Genomic DNA, 25,615 nt, shown 5'->3' on the forward strand with positions numbered 1-25,615 from the left:
TTTTCAAGTTTAAGTGGGCTTTATGGCATAAGATCATGCCTCAGGCTTCTCAGTTGAGGTAATTTCATTTATAATGGGAAGGAAAAAAGGATCGCCTGTGTCTTAAGTCATTTAGCATTGCTTATTCTGAGATGCAATGTACATTTTATACTTCCCATTGAATTTCAGGGCTTCATCTTTTTATAGCACGATGGGCAGAAACTTCACTTAGGCAGTAGCCGGGAGACTGATGATTTAGTAGGTCATGTCTTCTGTTCTGTCTAATAAGTATCAGTGGTGTTGTGGTCTCCCATGACAGAGGTCAGTGTCATCCCTGAAAATCCGTGCAGCTTTGGTAAGGGAAGTCTTAGGAAAGAAACTGTTTTAATCTTCTGATATGATGTCGTCTTACCTGGGAAGCCTGGCAAAATGATTCGTGGCCTGATGTAACTTGCCCTAATTTCACATGGGTTAGTTTTCTAGGTGAGTGAAAAGGAATCAAAAAAGCATTACAGGAGAGGGGTGGGGTCCTTTTTCCTGCAATGGCTGCAGTACAGGCTGAAGAAATAAACCAAAACTGGTTCCATCTGCAAGTAGCCTTCAACTTCAGTGACCTGAGCTTTGTTTTGGCCCACAGTAGAGATGAGATCAGATGAAAATACAGATACATCTTTGCTTTTTTTTATGTTTTGAGATGTAAGGGTTTGGAATCCAGTCTTTTCTTATCTATGTTGCAAGTAAAAAATGTGAGAAGGAGAATGCTTCTGAGACAAGTATCAAGTGTATTAAATAAAATATTAAATAGTTCACAGGAGGAAGAAAATCTGATGTAGTTTAGTAGGAGAAATAAAGGCAGCTTAGATAACATGAACTAGAGGAGATTTCTAATGAAGCCACGGTTCAATCCCATGCATACAGATAAATCATGAACCTGATCAGACAAAACCACTGTTTTCATTTATTACATTGATCCCCTTAGGGTTTTGTACCATGGAAATTGTATCTGCAGTCCCTTTTACTTACCACTGTAATGAAACTTACTCCACAATGAATAAAGGAGCAGTGTAAAAAAGCACGTGTATATATTACCTAAAATGTACTTATCTAATCTGAAGGGTATTAATTAATTACATGCATTTTGTAGTCTATGTTTTGGTTGGGGTTTTTTTGTTTTTGTTTTTGGTTTTTTTTTTTGGTATTTTGAGTTTTGTCCTTATGCACAGCCCTTACTTAAATATGGAATGTGGAATATGTCTGTCTTTTCTTGTCTACCAGCTGTCACATGCCCTTCCTGATCAGTCCCTGCCAGGGACAGAGACAGGTTAATAGCACTTGTCAGGGCATTAGCAAAGGTAAAAGAAACTCCTGAAGGGCTGGTGACTGTGTGGTAAGCTGACTGCAATGCTTTCACAGGGATCTGGATAGGTGTTTCTGCAATATCTGGACACTAGCTGGATCAGAAGAGGAGGAGGAGACAGTGGACTGTGTGTGGGGTGCTTGGTGAGCACTGTAAATCTCAGGGAGTTCAGCAGTCTGTGGGCTGGCGATCCTGCTGTGCCACCGACCTTGAGCAAGTCCCCCCCATACCCTTTCTTAGGCCGTCTTGAAGAGCTCAAAATAGAAAAGGCTGGCATGACTCCATGCAGTCATGAGCAGTGTTAGCTGGAGCCTTGAGGAGCCACTCTAAATCAAGTTAAAAGTAACAATCAGATCAAACTTGCTCTGAAACTCCCTATTCTTGATGGGATATTAGGGGCTGTTTGCGATCTGGCCACCACCCAGGTACCTAAGGCACGTCCGGAAAATGCTTGAGGAATCGAGTTGAATGAAGTTGTTTAAATGGTATGTCTGTAGATAATGAAATCAAATACATGGGAAAATATGATTCTAGAGTTCAGTGATTAGCTCCATGCAGGATCTCTTTGAAGTAGTTGTATGTGACTAAAAAATGCTCATTTCCATTCTGATAAACAAACCAGAAATTCTGTCTCAAATCTTGGCTCTGCTTTGTACTCCAAGAGAGTGGAAGCTGGCCCCGAGACCTTGGTGCAGGGGCAGCCTCCTTCAAAGGCTGCAGACATGGACAGTGTTGTCCAGGCTTGGAGCACTAGCAGAAAGGAGGTCTTTTAGCTAATATCTGTGTCACCCTTACAAGGGGCTTCACTGATGGACAACAAGAAGACAGTGCTGTAGACTGGGATGGTTTATTCATCTGTTTGTATTCATCGCATCACCTTGGGCTAGATGCACAAGAACAGGGATAAAAGAAAATATATTAAATCATAAAAAAGGAAGTGAAGTCAGAATTGCTTCAGCTTTTATTGAAATTCTGTTTATAGTGCTTTAAAAGTTTTGTTTAGAGCAGTGTTTATGAATATTTGTACTGCTTACAGATTTTTCTTATGCTTTTCCCTTACCATGAATCAAGCAGTGGTCCAGCACATGAGTGAAAGAAAATGAATACTGACTAGAGAAAAAATACTGTCAAAGACCATAAAAGGAAGAAAATTGCCAGTGGACTGGCAAACCAGTCCATCAAGGCAGGTTTTAATTTACTCTTAGTTACGTATTTGGTTAAAAAAGAAAAAGAAAGAAAGAAAGATGAGGATGTTTTAAGATTGGAATTACTACACAGAAGTGTAGGTATGTATGCAGCCATACTAAATGATTATGTCAGTTTTAGGAATGTAGTCAATAGAGATTTGTTTGTTCAAATGACAGAATGAGGGAACCTGCAAGTTCTCATAGGTTTGTTTCTGATGCACACTTGCGAAAAAGGGATTTTCCTGGGTTCAGCTACAGCAGTCATTTTTTCTCCTTCTTAGTAGCTGGTGCAGTGCCGTGTTTTTGACTTTCAGTCTGGGAACAACGCTGATAACACCGATGTTTTTAGTTGTTGCTAAGTAATGTTTACTCTGACCAAGGATTTTCTCAGTCTCATGCTCTGCCAGGGAGGAGGGGAAGCCAGGAGGAAGCAGAGACAGGACACCTGACCCAAACTGGCCAAAGGGCTATTCCATACCACAGCACGTCATGCCCAGTATAGAAACTGGGGGGAGTTACCCGGAAGGCCCAGATCGCTGCTCGGGTCGGGCTGGGTATCGGCTGGCGGGTGGTGAGCGGTTGTGTCCTTTTCCCTTGTTACTCCTCTTATCATTATTACTGGTAGCAGTAGTGGTTTGTATTATACCTTAGTTACTGGAGAGCTGTTATCTCAACCCGTGGGAGTTACATTCCTTCGATTCTCCTCCCCATCCCTCCGGGAGCGGGGGGAGAAATGAAGAGGGCGGGGAGTGAGCGAGCAGCTGCGTGGTTCCAAGTTGCCGGCTGGGCTTAAACCACGACAGGGATGTTTTTTATAATACCTAAAAATCAGAACCTGACAGGTTTAATAATGGCCTTGAAATCAAAACCTAGGCCTATGTCTAGTCACACAAAGATAATACGACATTGAAATGTTTTAAATGCATGATTATGTACAAAGGATCCTTAGTTTTTACCATTCTTGTTTTTTACTAGAATTAGTGTGGTTGAAAGATATGAGATACTTATAGCACCTTTTTATTACAGGTTTTTGAATTCAGAATTGTAATACAGATTCTGTCACACAGGATTTGACTAATCATAGGAGGAAAGCAAGGAAAATCTAATTCTGAATAATTATTTTTATTTGAGAATTTCTTATTATATAGCATCTTTTCCACGTATGCCAGACAGTTGCTGTTGATAAATCACAAAGAACTTCAAGTCTCAACTGCTTCAGGTGGCATCTACAAGTGCAGCATGCACAAATAATCTCTGTTTCATTTCATGCCAAAAATGACAGTAATCAGCAGAGCTGTTCCCTGAAGAATCCTTCACACGGGTGTAAGAGAACTTGTGCTTATTCTAAGACACTGAGTTTTATCTATTTATCTGTAGAAATCCAATTTCAAAATACTAATTGGTTTTGAAATTAATAATGACCTTTAGACTGAGTGCTCAGATAAGATACAAGTAGGAGTCAACAGAAGGTACAGCTCTACATCCAAGCACCAGAGCAAAATCTTTGTTAGCTTTGCAGTTCATTACCTTAGTAGTTCTTCAGTATCTTTATATCAAAAATATTAAACCAGACATTTTCCTGAAGCTCAGTTTTACCAGGAAGAGACAAACTTTGTCAGATATTATGGTATTTGGACCATGCCCTTTAAATGCATTGATTTACCAAAGATCTTGAATTCACCCCTTGGCCAAGAACTTTCAGTTCATCTCTACAAAGAGCACTTAGTTCATCATCCTAGTAAAATGATAGTTCTCTTTCTAATATCCAGTCCTTTAAAAGTTGCTATCTGATTAATTTTCTTCCACATGTTTTCAGCACAGGTGAGCAGCTGCCACCAAATAGCTCAGTCTCAATCCTGGCATCCCCTCTTTCTGCTTCCTGACTCCTTTCTTGCAGCAGCAGCAGCAGTATGATCATAAGCTCTTGCTTCTGCTACAGGGGAAATCCTGCACCTTGTCCCTGGGGAAATCCTGCTACAGCTGTCCTGCAGCAGCCCTGTGGCAGCCATTCTCTTAAACTTCATCATATAGCCCCGTGAGAGGCTTTGCAAAAGCTGGGTTAAAGCATCTTGGCTGTTACCCTTAGTTTCTTTTTCCATCTAAGTCCCCATTAGCTAACCTAACCCAAACCAACCCCAAAATAGTCACAAAGCTGATGAGATTTCAGGGCTGACATCTGATGGTATTTTGGATCTTTCTTTTTTTTGAACAATGCGAAATTTTGAGCAGCTGTATTTTAAACATGCATCATATTTGCCAATAATTACCGATACTATTTTATCTGTGTACTTGCTACTGTAATGTAGATTCTGAAGGTGTACAGTTGCATTACAGTTTCCATATATTCATGTTGACTATATTGTCTCATTCTCCTGTTATCTTGTTTCTTTCTGTTTTTCTACTGCAAGCAGACACATTTTTTTTGTAAAAAAAGCTGTAGGTGATAAAACCCTTAATATTCAAATATATGAATCCTTCTTAATGATTTATTCATTACTTACTTCCAGCAAATTTTGTATTTAACATTTAATACATTTCTTCATAGAGGCAGCAAGGGAGCATTTACATTAAAATTATAAATCCTGTACTCATAATGAACTCAGTATAAATTTGACAACTGGCATAAGCTAAGACTGAATGCAGTAAGACAACTTAGGTGCTAATTCGCAGCCTGACAAGTTTTGACATGACAAGAGTCTAAATTCTGTTTGCTTTAATACAGATAACCTACTGGAGTCAGTGTAGAAAGTAAGACAGATTTTTGACTTGACAACTTTTAACATCAATGAAATTCTCACTCAGGAGCTCTTACTCAACGTGTTATATTTCTAATGGGTGCTCTTGTCATTGAATTCAATGGGCTTTGATTCAAGCAGCGTTCAGTTTTTGTACAAAGTGAAAAGCAAATAAAAAAACCACAAACCATAGTAGGTTAGATATAATACTTGAAAAGAAGATCTAATCTTGGTAGAAGCTCAAGGAAAAAAGTTTAAAATCACACTGTCTAATCTGAAAATATTAAGTCTTGAATAGAGATATCATCATCTTGTGATGATAATTTGACATCACTACCAGACTAACTTAGAATTATTTAAGTGTTTCTTCTAACTACAGTGCTGAATTTCATGAGGTTTTGGTATTTGATTTGAGAATAATTGCAGCATCTGTGAATACTTCTTCAATTTAAGTTAATGTTGTGTTCTCATTTTTAATTGGTTTATCCCTTCTGAGAATATTGAGTTGTGTGTAAGGTATGTTGAGATTCATTGTTATCACTGACATAATTTTTTCAGTATGCTTTGTCTGCATCTAATGTAGGTACTTTTAAATCATATAGAAAAGTGTTTAATTAAAAATCTTTTTGTTCGCTTTTAAAATTCTGGTGTTACTATCTCAGCTTTCCAAGCAGAATTGAAGAAGAGTTACGGGGGGGGGGGAGTGTGTGATCTGTTTTCCTCCAGTGGAGTGCAGAAGTCAGTGCTGTTGGTTCACAAGTGTGACATGTTATCTCATAGAAAATTTCAAACTGAGACATCAGAATAACTCCAAAATTGCTACATTTTACTGCTGTTTTTCTTTCCTTTAGAGTGTTACTATGTAGACCCTGTTTCTTCAGATGGTTTTGTTAAAGCAGATCTCAGTTATGTTTGTGAAAAGTAGGACTGCAGCCCTGGGGCGATGCAGTGAGAAAGGGTAAGAACAGACAGCGAAGACTGCAATCCCAAATATGCCGTCTCCCTTTCGCTTAGCAAATGTGGCCAGATGCTCGCAAGCCATTATTACCAGTCCATCTCAGAGAAAATTAATTTGGTTTGTTTTGGTTTGCTTTTGTTTCTCGCTCATTATTTATAACATTTGTTTGTAATTTTTGTCATTTTATAGAACTTCCAAGAGCAGCTATCAGGATCTTAAGCAACATGACATTCCTTTTTGTGAGTTTGTCATACACAGCTGAGAGTGCCATTGTCACAGCTTTTATTACCTTCATTCCCAAGTTCATCGAGTCACAGTTTGGCATCCCAGCTTCCAATGCCAGCATCTACACTGGTAAGGCATTGCCACATAGTATAACCTTGCAAGGATTGGTTTTCTTCGACTAATGAAATGAATAAATGTAGGCATGAACCAAAAATGTGCTTGTTGGAACAGGTGATTGGATACAGCTTTATGTATTTGGTTAGATATTCAGGCCATTTTTTGATGTTTGTTATATGTGTTTAGTAAAATGTGAACCCATTTACTGTTAAAGGGCTAGGGGTTTTTACATAAGCCTAGACAGACATTTTCTAATATATTAATGGTCTTCGAGGTGGGGGGAGAGCAACAAACACAAGTTAGAAACCCCATAGGCCTTACTGCAATTTGTGTACCTTCAAGATTTTTTAAGACTGTTCTTATTTTCTGTGAATTTTGCTTCTTCTTTGATCTTTAAAATATCCTAATCTTTCTTTTTTCCCCAGTGACAAGTTAAAATTTATCTGTCCCACCCTTCAGTTATCTCTTCCCCTCCAGGCTGGTGGTTTTCTCTTTATTTACTTTTTCACAGAGTGCCTAACAATCCAGTCTAGCCCAGAGATCTGCCCAAATCCTTTCCCACCTGTCTTTCCAGGTCTTTTGCAGGTGTAGCTCCTTCCCTGCTGCTGCAGCAATGTACAGCTAAGCACAACTTCAAACAGAGCTACAAACTACTAAATTTTAAGCTTCGTATTGCTCTGCAGGAGGGCAAGATGGGAACTTCCCTAGGGAAAGAGGCCAAAATGTTGTGCAGAATTGGGGCCTGTGTCATGCAGATCATGTCCCTTCTCTTCTAGCGGCATCAAAGACACTTATCTTTATAAGCATCTTTCTGACTTCTCCATAGTACTTCCCATATAGATACAGTATAGCTGCTAATTGCAAAGCATGTTAGTTCTTTGCTCCACTGTGCTTCCAGATACTGTGAGTGAGAAGGAGTGATGGAGTGGAGAGTTGTGGAAATAGGTGTGAAGTATGGGGTGAAGCTGCCCAGGGGCATCAGTCAAGGAAAAGACAAAAAGTAGCAGAAGAAAGAGAGAAGACACACAGACTTCACGTGGGAATCATGTTATCTGCAGTGGCTGGAAGAAATGCGAGACTTTCTGGACTGCAGAGAGGAAACATCGGAAAAGCACCATGTAGTGACTTCTGTTTGAGCGCTTGCTGAGATGAGATTTTCTTCAGGGCATGAAATCCCTGTGTTCTGCATATAGGGAGGAAACGTTGATTGACGGGACCCTGATTCTATCAGAAGTTTAGGGTAGCTACACACGCAAAGGGGTTTTACTGTAATGAGTCTTGATGGGCTTGCTATTCCATAAGTTGCTTCCTTCTCAGGATAAACCAAAAACATTGTTGCTAGACAAAATGTTCAACAGTCAGTACATTAAAAGAGAAAAAAGTGATGTGACCCTGTTCAGAGTGTGAATTGCTGTTGTTTTCCCTGTCATAAATTACTTGATAAAGACTATTATAGTGAACCAGAAGATGAAATGGTTTAGGCTGGATGTGCAACCCAGAAAAGTGAGCACTGCTTCCACAGCCCCAACTCCTAAACTTAGCATTGAAGTCCACAGTTGTTATTAGTTTTATAAATTTTCTTTGTAGCTACTGGCTAATCAGTTAAAGACATATCCAGTTTATAAACTTCTGGTTAATAAGAGGAGGACTTAACATGTTGTTTATATTACTACATCTATACTTGTATGTATACTGCCAGCTGAGTAAAGTGTGTTTGCTGAATCTTTTCATGTGACTGATATGAAGTTTTTATTAATCATTTTCTGTCTCAGTTCGTAAGCAGCAATTCTTTCATTAAGTCTCAATTCCTTTCTGTTTTTTTAAACAAACCTGGCATTAATCATCAGCAAAAATACCATGTGACAAACTTTATGTCTTGAACTTGTGCAGCTTGTGCTCCAGTCTTGTCTTGCTTGGAGTTTTGTTTATTGTGTGTAAAGAAGGTGGCATTTAGCCTCCAGGCTTTCTTAAGTCCAGAAAAGAAAAAAAGAACTTTGACTTTAGGGTACAGATAGATCTTAGACAAATCCAGGTTAAAATTTCAGGTGCTTTGTTAGTAGATCTACATGTGAAAAAGAGAGTTATAATTCAAATAATTTGTAATTGGAAGAACTGTGCAGTGCATAAAGCACTGTTCTGGTAACATGTGCTAAAATGGTTACAAATGTCTTGGATCTACCCTTAGCTTTAGAAAAGGTGTAATATGTATTCCAGACAGAATTAGTTTAAAAATGTCCATAGTATTCCCCTTGGAAGTGTAGCCTGCTTAGCAGATATTGCAGTTTTCTGTTGCCAGTCTATTAGTAGCTGTTAAGATCATCTCTTGCTGCTGTGGCAAGTCTCAAGTGCTGCAGTATCCTGACAACAGCAAAAAGGACAAAGCTTGAAAATCGCTGACTGAAAGCCGATATTGCCTTGGAGCACTGTATCCAGGAGTGTATTTAGCACACGCACGATTCCTGTAAGCCAAGCTGTCATTATAAAATGAAGGAGAGTGCAGTGCAACAGCTTAGTATCGGATTTTAAGCTTTATTCCTCTAAATGCCTTTGAAAAAGAAGAATGCGTGTCCTGATTAGATGTACATGCTTTGCTTTTCCCTGGAAACTCGCCTGGAAGTGTACTGTAGTAGCTGCGTTCCTTTGACAGTACATCACTTCTGATTTCACATTCTCTGTGGAAAGAGAGGGGCATAAGGATGAAGAGTTTGTACTTGGGGCAAAAGAACCTGTCAGGCTTCCTGACAGGAAGGGAATGAGTGCCTCTCTCTACTGCCTTCTCCACAGACTGCAAAATCTGCTCTTGCCCTTCCACTTTCTCCCAGAGAGAGCGCTCCATCACCAACTCCATTTTGCATGGAGAATTGGTCTTTATGCATCTTGTGTGTAGGCTTTCATCCTACCTTTCCATCCTCCTGAATGAGAGCGAGCCTTGGCAGGCAATTTGTTCATGTTCTTCTCATTTTTAATGCTCTGATCTTCATGGTGTGGCAGAAAATGGATGAAAACAGCAGCACAGGATAACTCACTAGTGGAAGAACCACTAACCTAATGCCTAGCAAAGTATTTACATGCTCAGTTTTTACAAAGTACTAGACAGACACACAGAGTCTCAGTTCTAGTGAAAGGCTTTTCCATGCCTTCAAAAGAATGAGAAAGAAAAAGTAAATTCAGCTCCAAAAGAAGTTAAGCACTCAAACCCAAGCTACAAGGTGGAAGGAAGAAGAATAAAATACTGAGGTTAATTTGTTGCCAATAAGCTCTTACTTCGGGCTAGATCCTTAGTTCATATAACTGCGATAGCCGTGAATTTGGTCCATGGAATTTGGTTCACCTAACAGAGGTGTTTTAGAAGGCATTGCAAGTGATCCTGGTCTGTGTTTGGTATGGATATTGGCTTCTCTGTCACAGATTTCATAGAGCAGGGCATGCCTCGTACACTCAGATGGCTGAGTTAAAATTTTTACCCAGAGAGAACATTCTCAGTGCAAGTGAAAGGATTTGCATTATTTCTTTTCCTTGTTCATATTTAGTCATTGAAAGTGAGAGATATAACAGCTCAAGAGAGATAACAGCTTTGAACTTCGTGAAAATCGTTTAATTCTCCTAGGAGGACTTATACGTTTAATTTCTGCTCTTATAAGAAAGACTGATTTTGATTCTGTTCAGGGTTATTAGTAAGAATCTTCCTCATGAAATGACATTTGATTTTATAATGCCATTGGTGATGGCAGTATAATTAAAGCAGCAACTATTTTTACCTCTTATTTTTATTTTCACGATCTCAACATTTTGATAAATATTATCTCCCCCTCAACTTTAGACAAATTGTCAGAGAATGAGCATATTTTGCAATAATATTAAAGATATTTGCAAGTGATAGTCCTACTGGCTTATTTAAAAAGAAGATCAACATCTTTAAGAATTTGGATTATAAAGTTTAGCTCCTTCCCAGTAGATGAAGCTGCCAAAGTTGTTCAAATACCATGTTTATGGGGAATGCATCTTTATTAGCAAAGCCCTAATTTAAAGACCTTCTCACATGTCAGTGAAAAGCAAAAGCCAAAGAGATGTGAAGATGTGCAAGACAATTGCTGATTTAATGCCTCCTCAGGCCCTGACAAATGAGGACAGCCTGGTGATGTGTTGCTGAACTTACAGCTACAGCAGCAGAGCAACAGAAATTTCATAGGCGCATCTTTTGTGTCTTAAACTTACCCAAATACTAATTCTAGTATCTTAATTTCTCTAATTGTGTTTGATCAGTTTATACTCCATGTGGCTGTGCCAAGGTGAATGAGTGTGCTGATGTAGGAAAGTGCTGTTCAGCTTAAGTAAAGTATTTAGAAGGCAGAATTAGCAGCCTGGCTTACGTGTGCACTCCCAGGTGGGCGGACTTCTGGAGTCTGGCCTGGGGTTAGCACTTTTGTTTCACTGGTATTAATCATAAGAGTAGGGAGAAGAAGATTCATGTCCAAATCTGGATTTCTTCAAGTTTTCAGTACTTCAACTGGAGCAATATGTAGCCCTTCTCCTCATTCTAAAATAAATACAAAGCAATGTTTCTGCTTGTCAGTACAATAGTTCTCTTATAGTGTTTTGGCTGCTGGTAATATCATAAGGAGGCTTTTATTAATTCTCTGACAACGCTCCAGAGGTTTGAAAATCTGACTCAGTTTGCTGACAGAGAATCAGACAATGGAGATCTTAGTGCAGCATTTGCAGTCATCTAATTAGGGAATAAAACCAATATTTATGTTTTATACCATTTCTATAGGTCCTGTTTTAATGTCACTCGAATTTCTTCCTGGCAGGTGTGATTATTGTCCCGAGTGCTGGTGTTGGTATTGTCCTTGGTGGCTACATTATAAAAAAACTGAAACTTGGTGCGAGAGAGTCTGCGAAGTTGGCTATGATCTGCAGTGGTGTATCTCTGCTGTGCTTTTCAACTCTCTTCATTGTTGGATGTGAAAGCATTAACCTAGGGGGAATAAATATACCTTACACTACTGGGTAAGTATCTTGGAATCATCTGTGGCAAACCCAGCATGTTCCAATAAAGAAAATGGTAAAGAAATATAAAAAATGCTGATGGCTGATGTACTGAAGAAGCCACATGTTCAAACGAGAATTTGGTGAGTATCATGATATAAACACACACTGTTACTGTGTGGTCCTTTGTGTTTTTACATCTGGTTTATAATGAATATTATGTAGTGACTCACTTTTTTGAGGCATGGGAAAATGCATCGGAATGGGCTTCAGTGATTTTTACAGGAAAGTAGGAATAGTGTCCTCTGTAGAGTGCTCAGACTAGCTCGTGTTTCAAAATGTTTTCTGCCCATGAAAGCTGTGAAAATACAGAAGGGATTATAAAGATTATTTCCAAATAGGTTTGTTTATTATCACCATAATAGTGTCTTAGGTCTACAGTCCCTGTTTGAGAGGAAACACTTGGGCATGTGCTATCAATGTTGTTGGTGTGAGCTGCTTCTGAACCACTTACTAGTTGTATGAATGCCCTCCAGCACTTGCTGGGTCATCAGCAAGACAGTAACTAGATCAGAACCCTTAAAGATATATTGAGAAGGAAGAAGGCTATAACGAAAAAGAAGGTATGGAGGGAGGAAGGTGTTTGGAGTGAGGGATTTAAGCTGAGACATTAAGAAATGTATGGAAGGGCATTTTAAAAAAATGAGGGATATCTGGAAGGAAGACAGTGTGATAGTAGTTGTAAGAGGGTGTTTTGTTGGAAAGTAATTCCTCAGAAGCCTGATCATGATCTTTTATTTTCTTGCTTATTTTGTTCATTACCTTTTCCCCAAAACTGCTGCCTTCATGCAGCTTGAACACTAGAACAGAGTAAGCATTTGAAGAGCATGAACTTACATGAAGCAATCTATCCCTTTGCTTTTAGATCTAGGACATCTGTCTTTTATTTATGGCTAGGTGCCAGGTATCAGATCCATTTGAATATCTTGCTTTTAAGGCCCAGCTATGGATTCCTAACATTTTGAGGTCTGGAGGAGAGTGTAGAAGTGCAAAGCAGGAAAAGATATGATCAAATGGGGAAAAAAAGAACTACAGTGGAGCACTGAGCAAGCCAAGTGAAAAACAGAGACAAAATGGGAAGCAAGAGTGGAAGAAATAGGCACTGTTTACACAGAGAGTATTTCGCATTGTATGTTGCTGAGTGTTATTACACTGCTGTCAAACCTTAATCCTAGGGGAAGGAAAAACAGCAACTGAAAGTCATGAGCTGATGGAAAGCTGGTTTATTCATTTGTATTCTTCATAACCTAGAGTTAAAGCTTGGTGCTGAGAGGCTGACTGTAGAAAAGGAGTAGCATAGTGATATGTACTCGCCTGAGCATAGTGGGCTTAAGAGGGAGAGAATGAAGATGGGAAGGGGGTGGAATGCCTTGATTGTCCACCTGCTATTGATGTTGGTGACAGCCTGTGGGTGTAGATGTAGAAATGGAAATGAAATTAAAACATAATTTCAGATAGCAGTTAACTGAACTGTGTGGTAAATCAGAATGTCCCTGCCTGGCTAATGAGAAGGCTGTAGTCTTCTGTTTGTGAAAAAGTGCTGTGTAATTTAAACCTATTTCTAAATTGAAGACAATGCAAACTATTGCTATGTAACACATACCCTTCATACTGGAACTGTAAGAGTATCTATTTTTTTTTTCCCAGTAATAACATTTACAGTAAATACATAGCATGAATTGAAATTGGCACTTAATTCACAGCTGTTCTGAAATTCTGCAGTAGCATTACTTCTTTATCACCTTCATCTAATTGTTCTTAGTAAGAGGTGAGACATGATAATGGCAAAATTCTCAAAGGTCTTGAGGTATATCCATTCTTTCAAATCAGTATAAAAATCAGTATGCAGAGTGTAATGTCATTAGAAACTGAGAAATACCAAGATGTTACATAGCATGGTTCAAGAGTTTGCAGCCCCAGCCCTGTATGATTTTTTTAATGCAGGATCAAATCCAAATTTATTATCAAAATGATAATAAAGAAGTAGCACTACACATAAATTCAGCCTGAATATCTGACATGATAAACATTTGCTATATCCTCATGGTCAATCACTTGATAGCTCCAAATCATTTACTTGGTAGGCAACTCTTTAACTCAGACATCAAAGAATGGTATTGTTCACGTAACAAAAAAGCATGCTTTCATTTTGAGGTTTAATAAAACACATGCTTCATTCTCTAGTTCCAATGCAGTGCAGTGTGTGGACATCAGAGCTAGTTCAACAGGCTAGATTGGATAGGAAAAGTAGTACAGTTCTTGGTTCAGAGCACATGCCTTGCATGATACTCTCTACCTTAACATGGCTATGCCAGTCTGATCTCAACTACCTGTGCTGACAGCAGCCCGGAGATGTCAACTATATTGGGCAGTTTTAGACATAGCCTGCAGGATAATCTTCGCTGGATAAGCATGTTCACTTCTACTGTTCTTTTCTTTTACATTCAGAAAGTAGGGTTTGTTTTTTGCCTTAGATGAACTGCGCCATAAACCAATACAGAGGAGGATAAACTGGGGTTTAGTTAACATAAAAGTATGTACATACTGGTACTCAGCAAAGTAGGGAATGATATTTCATAATTCAGTATGTTTCATAGCTCAGTATTTTTCTAACTGTGAGGAAGTGGATGGGACCTGGAGGCATGCACAGATTAGAATATGTTAGACACAAGCAGTTTTGCTGTTGTTGGTGTGTCATCAACAGTTCTGTTATCAGGAAGGTCAAGGGCATCTCTGTATTATACATCTCAACACTTTAGAACCTGTTTAGAGGATTGTCTCTGAAGGTGTGTTTGGTATTTGAACACAGTGTGAGGAGCCTTACAAACCACAAGACAGCATCCTTTCTCTTGCACCATAATCATCTGAATGGGAATTCCTGAATCAGTGAATTGTCTTCTTGTCCAGACAGCTTTTGAGTATCTCTGAGGACAGTACCTCCGTAGCCTCTCTGGACAACCTGTGCCGCTCACTTCTCAGTCACCCTCACAGTGAAACAGTGTTTTGCTATTCAGAGGGAACCTCCTGTGTTTCAGATTGTGCCCACTGCTTCTGGTCCTGTCACTGGGCACCACTGGAAAGAGCACAACTCCATCCTCTTTGCACCCTCTCTTCAGGTATTTAAATATATTGATGAGATCCCTGAACCTTCTCTTCTCCAGGCCGGATAGTCCCAGCTCTCTGTGCTTTTGCTGACAGGATGGATGCTTCAGTTCCTTCAGCACGTTAATGGCCCTTTGCTGGATTCTCTCCAGTACGTCTATGTTTCTCTTTCACTGGGGAGCCCAGAACTGGACCCAGCACTGCAGGTGTGGCCTCACCAGTGCTGAATAAAGAGGAAATAGCAGAGATCAGCTGCTTTGGTTATTTATAGGTCATAGAATGCTTTGGATTGGAAGGGACCTTAAAGATCATCTAGTTCCAACACCCTGCCGTGGGCAGGGACACTTTCCACTAGACTAGGTTGCTCAATGCCCCCGTTCAACCTGGCCTTGGACACTGCCAGGGATGAGGCATCCATAACTTCTCTGGGCAACCTGTGCCAGTGCCTTACCACCCTCACAGTAAAGACCTGCTTCTATATTTTGCGATACAAGGCAACTAAAACAGGCTTCATTGGGAGCTCACTCATAGTCACAGATTACTGGATTCAATAATCTAAAACAGTTTCATTTCTCACATTTCTGGTATGTGGCAAATCAAATCAGACCCTTTTAGATTGCTTTCTGTTGTTTTGGTGCAATTAAGATTTAGTTAAAGCATAAATTGACTTACTGAGGCACTTCACATAAAAAAAAGTAATTCTGTTCTTCCTCTTGTACCACCAGTCTGGGTTTCTGTTATTCTTGTATGTCTTTCAGTCCAGTCAGACATTTGGATCCCCTAACTTGAAAGCAGTGACTAATTGGATCAGAACAATAACAACAAAGGAGTCCAGCTAACACAGTGAGAGGGTCCCTTGTTTGACAGCTACACAAAAATTGCATCATTGCTGCAATTCCAGCTGCTTGCCAAGAAGCAGACTGCACAGCTCTGTCATCAGAATGTCCTTCAATATCAATCCAAAAATATTGCTATCAAATTAAGATAATGCTTTTCATCATATAGCCCAATATTGTTCTCAGTATTCTGTGGTGAGGGCTTGTCTCCTTTCCTTATTTCCTTGGCGCTGTAGTTTACTACAGTGATCTAAATAAATATGAATAAAACCATGTGCAACCCAATTCTTTGTTTAGCTGTTACCAAAATATAGTCAGTCACTATTGGTTTTTGGTTTTTGACTAAACTCCATTTCATTTAGATTGTAGCCTCATGGGAAGGGAGTCTACTCTTTTGTTTCCCAATATGTGTACATTGACTGCTAGCACAATGAGGTTTCAGTCCAAGCCTGGGTATCTGAAGTAACAGGTTGCAGCTTTAAAAACTCCAGGCAATAAATCTTACCTGATACTTTTCCTTTGCTTGTTTGACTCCTATACTACAAGCCTTCCACGGAGTAACAGTTGGAGAGGAAAACAGGATTTAGAAAACAAAATGTTAGGAACTAGAGTCAGTTTTATTGTTAGTCACATCTAATAAAGATCTCCCCTTTATTAGCTTTACTAGCATCATGTCATGGAGACAAAGAACAGTCTCCCTGAGAAGTGAACAAACGCAATTTGTCAGATTGGATTCTGGGTTTTGTCCCAGTACACATTTAGCAAACTTGCAGTTGAACCTTGTTAATGAAAGGAGCTGTGTCATTGTAATTGAAAGAACCGTTCAGGAAATGTTGTTGTTTGGGCCTGGTTTCTGTTAGTGTGCTCAGGCATGACAGATGTCCTTGGCAGCTCAGGTGCAGCAGCACTGCAAGTTGGCAAATTAGCTGTACCCTCTGAAACAAGCGGGGCAGCTGTTTCTCAGACATTCCATGTGTCTAGAGCAGTGCATGCATTGAAACTGAGATGTTTTTCCTACAGGCTACAGGTCACAAGCAGGACCCACAAGCTTGGGTGTTATTTCCTTAAGATCCTGCTCTTTCTGACCAATATGGGTAAATCTGCGATGTGCTCTGAAGTAATTCAGGTGTCAAAGCTCTGGTTTTCTTTGTGGAGAGCAGGCAGCCTCCCAGTGTCAGAAGGCAGGATTAGTAGAGTACTCTGGTTCAGCTTACTGCTGGAAAAATACATACCTTCAAGAAAAAATGATGCCCTCCTGGGAGAAGTGTTCATAGAAATCTGCTATAATATGTGCTAAATGTTAGATCACATGTGATGAAAATGGGGTTTTACAGATATGTGTAAGTAAAGATTTCATGTTCCCAGCATCTGAATTGGTGGCCACATGCCACCAGTGATGGCCTTCATTAGTTTCCCATCATTGACAAAGGAGTGAACAGGGAGTGAACAGTGAAGATAATAAAGATAAAAGCATGAACTTTTACAACTGTCTGATAATGAGCTCTTGAAAACAGAGTTAATAGGTGATTTTTCGTACCATGTGTTCTTGAAAGGATGAAAAAAGTATCTCTTTGCATGCAAGGCATTTGCTGTGAACAACAAAAAAATCCCAGAAATAAACCTTACAGTGATGTGTAGAGGTACAAAAAGTGACGAAAACTGGAGAGACACAGCTTGCAGTAGCTTGTTAGTAATTTGAGCATATTTGCTTTGCTTATCGTAAACGTAAGGCTTCTTCTGGGACAAACAAAAAAATGCCCCGGAGCTTAAGTTATCACAGTGGCCTCATTTCAGTTTCCAGTTTCATGCTTCTCATTTCTTGCATGCCTGATTTCATTCACCTTTATTTTTAAGCTGATTTCCTAAGCCCTGTGTCATGGTAATGTTCAGCAATGCAGCTGAAGCGAGTTAGCTACGTAAGTGGAGTGAGCCAGGGAGTTCTCTTTCCTGCCTGTGGAACAGCATAACCCATCTGTTGCTGAGAAGGGTTTTGGGTAGTGGTGGAATGAGAGGTTAGAAGAATGTATTTCACAAGGTGGGAGAGGTTGGGGAGGGGATCCCAAGCTGTGCCTTTCCTGACAGCCTGGGTTGTCCCTGGACTTGTCTATGTACAGGGTGGCAGAGCTCTGCTGGCAACCAGGATGTGGGCATGAGGGTCTCCCAGCCAGGCTGGGGAGTCCCTGCTTACCCCAAGTATCCAGGCATCTGGGACATCCAGCTCCGCAGGCTGCTGAGGAGTGTGTGAAACTCCAAAAATGCTGCCTCTGCTGTTGGCGTGAAAATCTTCTGTCACTGTGCTGCTGAAATCGGTATGTTCCCGAGGAATGTTTAGATGATGTGGTGTTTTCCATTGGAGAAAAGGTTCTGTTGAGAGATTGCTGGAAGAGTAGCCTGTTGTTATATGATGTGTTTCTGCATATTGCTTTGTGGAATCCAGCGTGATATAATAAGACAAGTTTCAGCTGATAGCTGAGAAGGCAGCAAAACCAGTATCAATCCTGGATATTTAATTTCCTGCTCAAGCTGCAACTTGTTTCTAAAACTGTGCCTTATTTGTTTATGGCACAAGAAAGAAAACACTCATAAAGGCTTTGGTTAACATCCAACTAGATCATAAAGTGTAAAGTAGCTCCAAGAGCTAAATCTGTGAACCTGATTTGTGTGATCAGTAGACGGTCAATAAATATTTAAGAGCTACTTAGTAGTATTTGATCGGCTGCAGAAGTGCCCAGCTGGAAAGACAAGCATATTCAGCAAAAGCAGAGAGTGGTGTATAAATACATTAAGAATGAGTCAAGCGGAAGCCACTAAGCAGTGGTTGTACTTCTTAGTGTCACTAATGACAGGAGGTGATGTGACGGATGACACGGGTGACCGTCACTGTGTGTAGAGTGGCTCCCAAGCTGAGTATCTGGTCTAGTAGGGTGTAAAAGAATATCCCATGTGGTCTGTGGGATAGTTGGGGTGCAGCAAGTCTGATGCTAGCCGTTTACCTTTGCAGTTGTCCTGCTCACACATTACAGATGTGAAGGCAAGCAAATGGCAACCCTCGTGGGGCTCCCCAGCCATGACAGTCTGTGAGCATGTGTACAGGATTTTGAGGATGTAGCCACCAGCCCAATCCAGATTCCAGTTCAGCTCCTGCATGGCTGAGGAGGTGCTAAAATTCTCTAGATCTCTACTGATGTGCTTAAGGCAGAGATAATTGAAGTAGTTTTAAACAGCAGTGGTCTTTGTTCAGCACTGAGAGCAGGACGAACAAGCCAGCACAGTTAATTCAGTATTACATGGAGAGGTTGTGCATACCAACATAATTCTCAAGGCAAGATTTTTGCTTATGATGCATATGCAAATGCTCATGCCCCAACAGTGCAATACTTAGCTCTGCCTGGTTTTGCAGATTCTGCAGGGGTCATATGGCATTTGTTCTCAGAAATTCAGGTCTTCTGGACTGGACTGCACATGGACCACAGGCAGGAATAGGATGGAGCTGGCAGCTCAGTTTACCACTCTGGTGTGAGAAGACAAAAGGCAGTCTTTTGGAGTTGGAAATTTTCATATGTATATTCTGGTCTCTGGAAAAGGCCTTTAAATTTTGCTCATGCAACCTCTTCTCTTTATCACATTCAATCTTGAGTGGATTGTTTCAATATTTTTTGGAACTGGATTTTCAGATCTAGTCAGTAGACGACTGCATAAACTGGATTCAATGAAAGATACTTTTTGCTTCCATTTGTGAAAAAACAGAAGAGGAAGGAGGGACAGCCTCATGTGGACCTATGAAGATCCAACCTTGTGGGAGAGGATCCAGAAGCTGTGCCCCTCTGTGGGTTGAGGCCAGAGTGACTGTAGCCATAAGCTGCAACACCTTGGAATCTGTGAAACACTGGTGAAAGATGGCATATGTAGTATGCAAAGTAATCTTTCAAACTAAGCTAATGACACACCAATGAGTTTTAGTATCACTGTAATAAAACCTGCAAGAAAAAAATATATCCAAAACTGCATTCTCAAAGCACCACCTTTCTTCATTGTTCAGCTAGCACCTGATCAGGACCTGGATCCTCAGTGTTCCCACCTCAGGGAACTGCAGAGCAGATGAAAAGAGGAAGCTTCTTCCTCCACTTCAGAAGAGATCTGTTATAAATACATGAAGGATTTGGAGAGGTGTCTGGAGAAGGCTATTAGCACACAGGGGCAGCTTTTTGCTCCGTGTGTAGGAACTCACTGAGCTGTCTGTGGCAGGCACTGATATTCCTGTATAGTGCAGAGTGCATCTCCCCCACTTCTAGCAGCTCCATCAGTTGAGTTAAGGAGTTCAGTTTGCTGAGTCCAGGGTCAGCTCCATCACTGCTAAAGGCTGTAGTGGAAAAAGTTGGAGGTGAGGGCCTACCTCTCCTTTCTCTTGGACTTACTGCGTGATCACTGGACTGACCCTGGCTATGATCATAGAATGGTTTGGGTTGGAAGGGATCTTAAGAGATTACCTAGTTCCACCCCCCTGCCACCTTCCACTAGACCAGGTTGCTTAAAGCCCTGTCCAACGTGGCCTTGAACACTGCCAGAGATGGGGCAGCCACAGCTTCTCTGGGCAACCTGTACCAGTGCCTCACCACCCTCACAGGGAAGAATTTCTTCCTAATGTCTAATCTAAATCTACCTTCTGTCATCTTGAATTCATTCCCCCTTGTGGGTGGATGCCTTAGACCTATGTCAACACTTGTCATGCAGAGTTGCAAGCATAGCATAGCATAACCCATCCATTTCTATTCTATTCTACTCTAGTGTAGTCCCTTTCCTTTCCTTTCCTTTCCTTTCCTTTCCTTTCCTTTCCTTTCCTTTCCTTTCCTTTCCTTTCCTTTCCTTTCCTTTCCTTTCCTTTCCTTTCCTTTCCCCTCCTTTCCTTTCCTTTCCTTTCCTTTCCTTTCCTTTCCTTTCCTTTCCTTTCCTTTCCTTTCCTTTCCTTTCCTTTCCTTTCCTTTCCTTTCCTTTCCTTTCCTTTCCTTTCCTCATTCTGTTCCTTTCCACTCCTTTTCATTCCATTCCCTATGCTCATCCTGAGCTGAATAACAATGAGACTTATTTCCCTGCAATGCCAGGGGTTTGCAGCTCCAAAAACACTTTCAAAGACACAAATCACAAAGCTTACAAGTGGAAACAGGATTTTATTTTATTATTCCATTTGATTTTGGTTTTGTTACTTTTAATTTTATGTTATTTTATGTTACTTTTTTGGGGGGGGAGGGGGGTTGGTTGCTTTTTTAACTGTTTCAGAGCTGATCCTCACAAGCATCAACACAATGCACACGTGTAGCCAGGAACTGTATCCTCTCCCCTTGTTATTTCCCTTATCATTATTATTATTAGTGATAGCAGTAGTGGTGTTGTATTATACCTTAGCTGCTGGACTGCAGACTGCTCTTATCTCAACCTGTGGGAGTGTAGCTGGCCTCGGATCCTCTGTATCCCTGACTCCAAAAGCCGAGGGGTCGACCTCGAGTCTCCCCTGGAGCTTTCTGCCAGAGGCCCCAGGTAGGACCATTCTCCCCAGCTGCGATGTAGAGCACATTTTTCACATCTGGCCCGGTCCGCACTGGTCCAAGGGCTACTGCATGAACTATTTCTCGTTTAATTTGTTCAAAGGCAAACCCACTTGTGGGGTTGCTTTTGCTCAGGGACCTGGATATACTTGGTGGGTAATGCAGGAGGAGGGGAAGCCAGGAGGGAGTAGAGACAGGACACCTGACCCTAATTAGCCAAAGGGGCACTCTATACTACAGCACGTCATGCCCAGTATATAAACTGATGCATTCTTCAGCTTAGCTTGAAAAAACATCCTTTGCAGCCCGGGAAAGCAAAGCCACAGAGCCACGGAAAGCAGCAGCAGGAAAACAGGCCAAGCAGCCCCTGTCTCCTGAAGAGTGAGAACATGAAGAATGAGCATCGGGACTGACCACACACAAATGTGGAAGAAGGAGAAGGTGTGTGGTACCATGGGGTATTTCCCGAAGTGTGACACCTACTAGTGACAAGCACACTATCGACTTCAAACACTTGCTCAGCTGCTGCACTTCCTGGTCAGGAATAAATGAAAAGTGCTCTCATGCTGGCTCGGCACTGGTGTTCCATGCAGGAAGAGCTGGAAAGTGTCAGCTGCTGGTGGGGCAGCAGGGATGAAGCCCTTCCAGGCTGCTGTGCACAGGCAAGAACCCCTGGGGAAATGGAGCCAGGGGAAGAGCAGAGCTTGCTCCCGCTCTGAGCTTGCACTGGGCAATGGAGCCAGAGAGAGCCAGGGCACAAGTGGGGCTTTGGAGGTGCGAGAGCAGCGGACGAGCACCGAGCCCAAAGGGGAGCCCTGACAAGTGGATGTGCTCAATGCAACAGAGAGTAAGCAGCAAGTCCTGGGGCCATGCTGGGTCCACCTTGGGAGTCCAGAAGGCTTCCTCCCCCCAGATGCGGGCACGAGGGCCAGCTGCGGGGAGCACGAGCAGCTGCCTTTGGGCCACAATAGCCCAAAGGAGCCCCATGGAGGGGCTGTGCTCGGCTGCGGAGGAGGCAAAGCAGGACATGAGGGGCCACCTTCGTGGTGCTGAGCAGCAGACAGTAATGCAGCCAGGATGGAGCAGAGGAGCCCTGACAAGTGGTCATGCTTGATGCTCAGAGGAAGGCAAAAAACCCCCAAGATCAGTGCCAATATGCCCTGGGGGAGAATTCCTTCCTGACCCCAGTGCTGGTGATCGGCTATCCCTGAGCATGTGAGCAAGACCTGCTCCTCAACTACAGGCTGGTCACGCTTCCCGAGAGATGCACAAGCCCTATTCTCCCTTAACCTGGAGCCACCCCAGGGGCTTCTGAGAGTGGCCTAATTGACCCTGGGGGCAATAATCCTTCCTATGCCAAGCAGGGTACCAGTGGCTGCTCCAAAGCACCTAGAAAGATCTCTGCATCCCATTGCGTACAAATGCTGTCCCTGGCTCCATGGGGCATGAGGATGGTGAGCTCTGCAGTGCTCCTCAAGAATAAGTTCCTATGGCCACGGCTATCCAGCTGAAAAAGATCGCTATCCCTCCGATGAGCTAAGAAACAGGTCCTGCCAGGAGCTGGCCTTGCAATGCAGAACCTCCAGCAGCCTCAACCAGGTGCTGGTGTTCCTCCCTCAGCCCCTGTAAGTAACTCCAGCAGCTCCTCAAGGACTTCCTCTCAGATATCCTTGGCTGTCCTGGGCCACCTCTGCCAGGGGACACAGGAGGCTGCTCCCTTTTATCCTGTTCTGGGACATTGCAACTTAGCAGTCACAATGGTGGCATGGAATGGAGAGGCATAGAATAGATTATACTAGACTGGACTAGACTAGACTAGACTAGGACAGAATAGGACAGGACAGGACTGGAACGGAATGGAATACAATGGAATACAATGGAATGAAATATGAATCACTGGGAATGATGGGCTCTTACTGAGAAGGGTGTTTAAACAAAGAGTGAGCATGTCTAGAATGTGAAAGCAGTATAGACCGGAGACTCAGAAAGAATGATATAGGTCTGTGGAAGAGTGAGTGAAAAGTCTGTCTGGAGTGATGACTATTTTCCAACATATACATACAAGCTTTCAGTAAATGTCCTCTAAAGTGATACAGAAAGTGCAGAGATAATACTTTTACACAGCATTACTCACTGTGAGAATTAGTTTGCCAATGTCTGTCAAGCATTTTGAACAAGGGCGTATTTATATGCAGTAATAATTTCACATTTAGCTGCTAGGCAACTATGAAAGAATGTAAGGTTCTTCCTCCAGACTACCACCACAACTTCACTTCTTGACACCCCATATTTCTTCCTATGTACTTGGGAATTATGAACACCTATGTTTTGGTTCCATGTTTTTTGATTTCTGTACTAGAACTAGTTCTTTGTCAGAAAAATATGACACGGTCATCATCTACTTCCTCATTAATGAGGACCTTCTAGATAATAGAGATTGACACCTTACATCCTCTTATATTAGCTCTCTATATAATATATGTATATACTCATAACTGGGTCCAGTTATGTCAGTCTGTTTTTAATTTGTGAACAAACTAGTATCCATTTTCTCTTTAACTCTCTTTCTCTGCAACCAAAATTTGCATATACAGTTACATAGGGTTTTTTGACTATTCTTTTCTTTCAGTGAGGTTGCCTTTGTGCCTGCTAATGCTTTTCCTCCTTTGGTACTCAAGTCCTTACCCAACCTAGGAATGTTAAAAGTCCAGTATCACCATGCGCTTTCCTTCAGCACAGGGAGTAGCTGAGTGTCTCCTCCATGGTTTGTGCCTGAAGCTGGCACAAGTGACCTGAGAGTTGTTTTGGGCAGGTCTGAAGTGGTTTGGTATGTAAGACAGGAGCTGGTTAATTTGGTGACTGTGTGACTTAGCCAACCTGAGTCAAAACCTGTGATTGTGACAGTCAGCGATCAGTTGTAACCAGTGTTGATCTCTTCCTACTGGTAGCAAAAAGCACCATTTTGTGGGGGCAGCAAAGTGCTTCCAAATGACTTGCGCTCTGTAGACGGGGCCAAGCTGTGCCATGCAGAGGTCTTAGCTGGAGGAGAGGGTGAGTCAGGAAGAACTTGTAGCTGTTCCAGTGCAGTGCTTCATTTGGGCCTTGTTGCATGATCCACTGAGCCCAGATGATCGCCATGAGCTGCTGCCTTGGTGGCATCCCTTTGCACCTTCATCCTGTGATGAGGACATGCCCAGGCTGGCATGGCACTTGCCAGTGAAGAGATGATACTGTTCTCTGCTGTGGCAGGTGAGACCTGTTCAACTACCTGTTTGGAGCAAGTGATAGATAGTCAAGGCCGGGTTGGATGGGTCTTTGAGCAATCTGGACTAGTGGAAGGTGTCCCTGTCCACGGCAGGAGGGTTGGAACTAGATAGTCTTTAAGGTCCCTTCCAACCCAAACCATTCTGTGATTCTATGATAGTGAAGATCCTGCTCTTTGAGGTGTATGTGTTCTTCGGCTTTGAAATTCCCTTTAGTTTCTTCTGAGTATACTGCCAAACCCTTCTGGGGAGGACAAAGACACTTGGGCTTTGGCAAGATTTTTGGGAATTGTTTAGGAAAGTGGAGTAGTGGTTCTCTTACAGACATTCAGTAATAGCACAGCATTCCTCCAGATCTAGAGAGCTTCCCGTAGGTTTCATATGAATAATACAAGCATTAAGTTTTCAGAGCAGTTGTTGGTATGTGGGCAGAGATGCCTATTAGTTCACATAATGCTTACATCTTGTCACTGAGCCTTTCACTAGTAATCAACAACAAATTTCTGCAGCTCAGGATAGATATATAAAATAACTCTTAAAGGAAAAAAAAAAGGAAAAGTTCAACTATCAGCTAGGCAAACAAGGTACAAGTTTTAAACTTTCGTATTATTTTTGTATTATGTTTTTAGTTGATGGCAAGAATGCCTTGATTGTTCTTCTATATAGTTTAAATCATGTATACAACCTAGAGTTAATGCAATCTTTCTGTGATAATAAATTCTCAGTTCCAGAGTTAATGAGTAGGATATTTTCTGCCTCTGAACAGGAGGATATCTGTGCTTTCTCTACTAGCATGTTCTTTTTCCTTTCTTCAGTCCCACTCTTGCCATGGCCCACAGGAATCTGACTGGGAGCTGTAATGTTAACTGTGGATGTAAGATTCATGAGTACGAGCCTGTCTGTGGATCAGATGGAATAACATATTTTAATCCTTGCCTAGCTGGCTGCATCAGTGGTGGAAACCATAGCACAGGGGTAAGTGCTTCACCCACCCAGACACCCACAACCTGCAAGTAGCCCCTTGGGACTGATGCAGATCAAAGACTGCTCTGTTTCTAGCTCAAACATCCCCCTTTAAGCTTCAGAGAAGTTGCTCTACAACTGACTCATCCATGAGTATTTCCATGTTCTGAAAGGCTGGTAAGCTACTATTGCGTGCTCTTCCCCCTCTTCCTTTTAGTTATGTACAAATTTGAGGCACAAGTTCATTTGTACTAAGTAAATCCTCCAGACAAGTGAGTGCGAAGTGCCACAGCGTAGGGACGGC

The 25,615-nt window shown here is 41.6% G+C and overlaps 1 protein-coding gene across 1 annotated transcript in view; it reads left to right on the forward strand.

Annotated features, from left to right (window-relative positions):
- Positions 1 to 25,615, forward strand: part of SLCO5A1 (solute carrier organic anion transporter family, member 5A1) — a gene marked incomplete at its 5' end in the record, with an annotated part of 71,658 nt that overhangs the window by 38,649 nt on the left and 7,394 nt on the right. Inside the window, 3 exons of the mRNA XM_010023028.1 lie at positions 6,406 to 6,570; positions 11,370 to 11,568; positions 25,164 to 25,323. Coding sequence (XP_010021330.1) covers positions 6,406 to 6,570; positions 11,370 to 11,568; positions 25,164 to 25,323 — 524 coding nt within the window. The remainder of the gene's footprint in view (positions 1 to 6,405; positions 6,571 to 11,369; positions 11,569 to 25,163; positions 25,324 to 25,615) is intronic.

The sequence above is a fragment of the Nestor notabilis genome, unplaced genomic scaffold, assembly GCF_000696875.1.
Source record: "Nestor notabilis isolate BGI_N333 unplaced genomic scaffold, ASM69687v1 scaffold1161, whole genome shotgun sequence".
NCBI lineage: Eukaryota > Metazoa > Chordata > Aves > Psittaciformes > Psittacidae > Nestor > Nestor notabilis.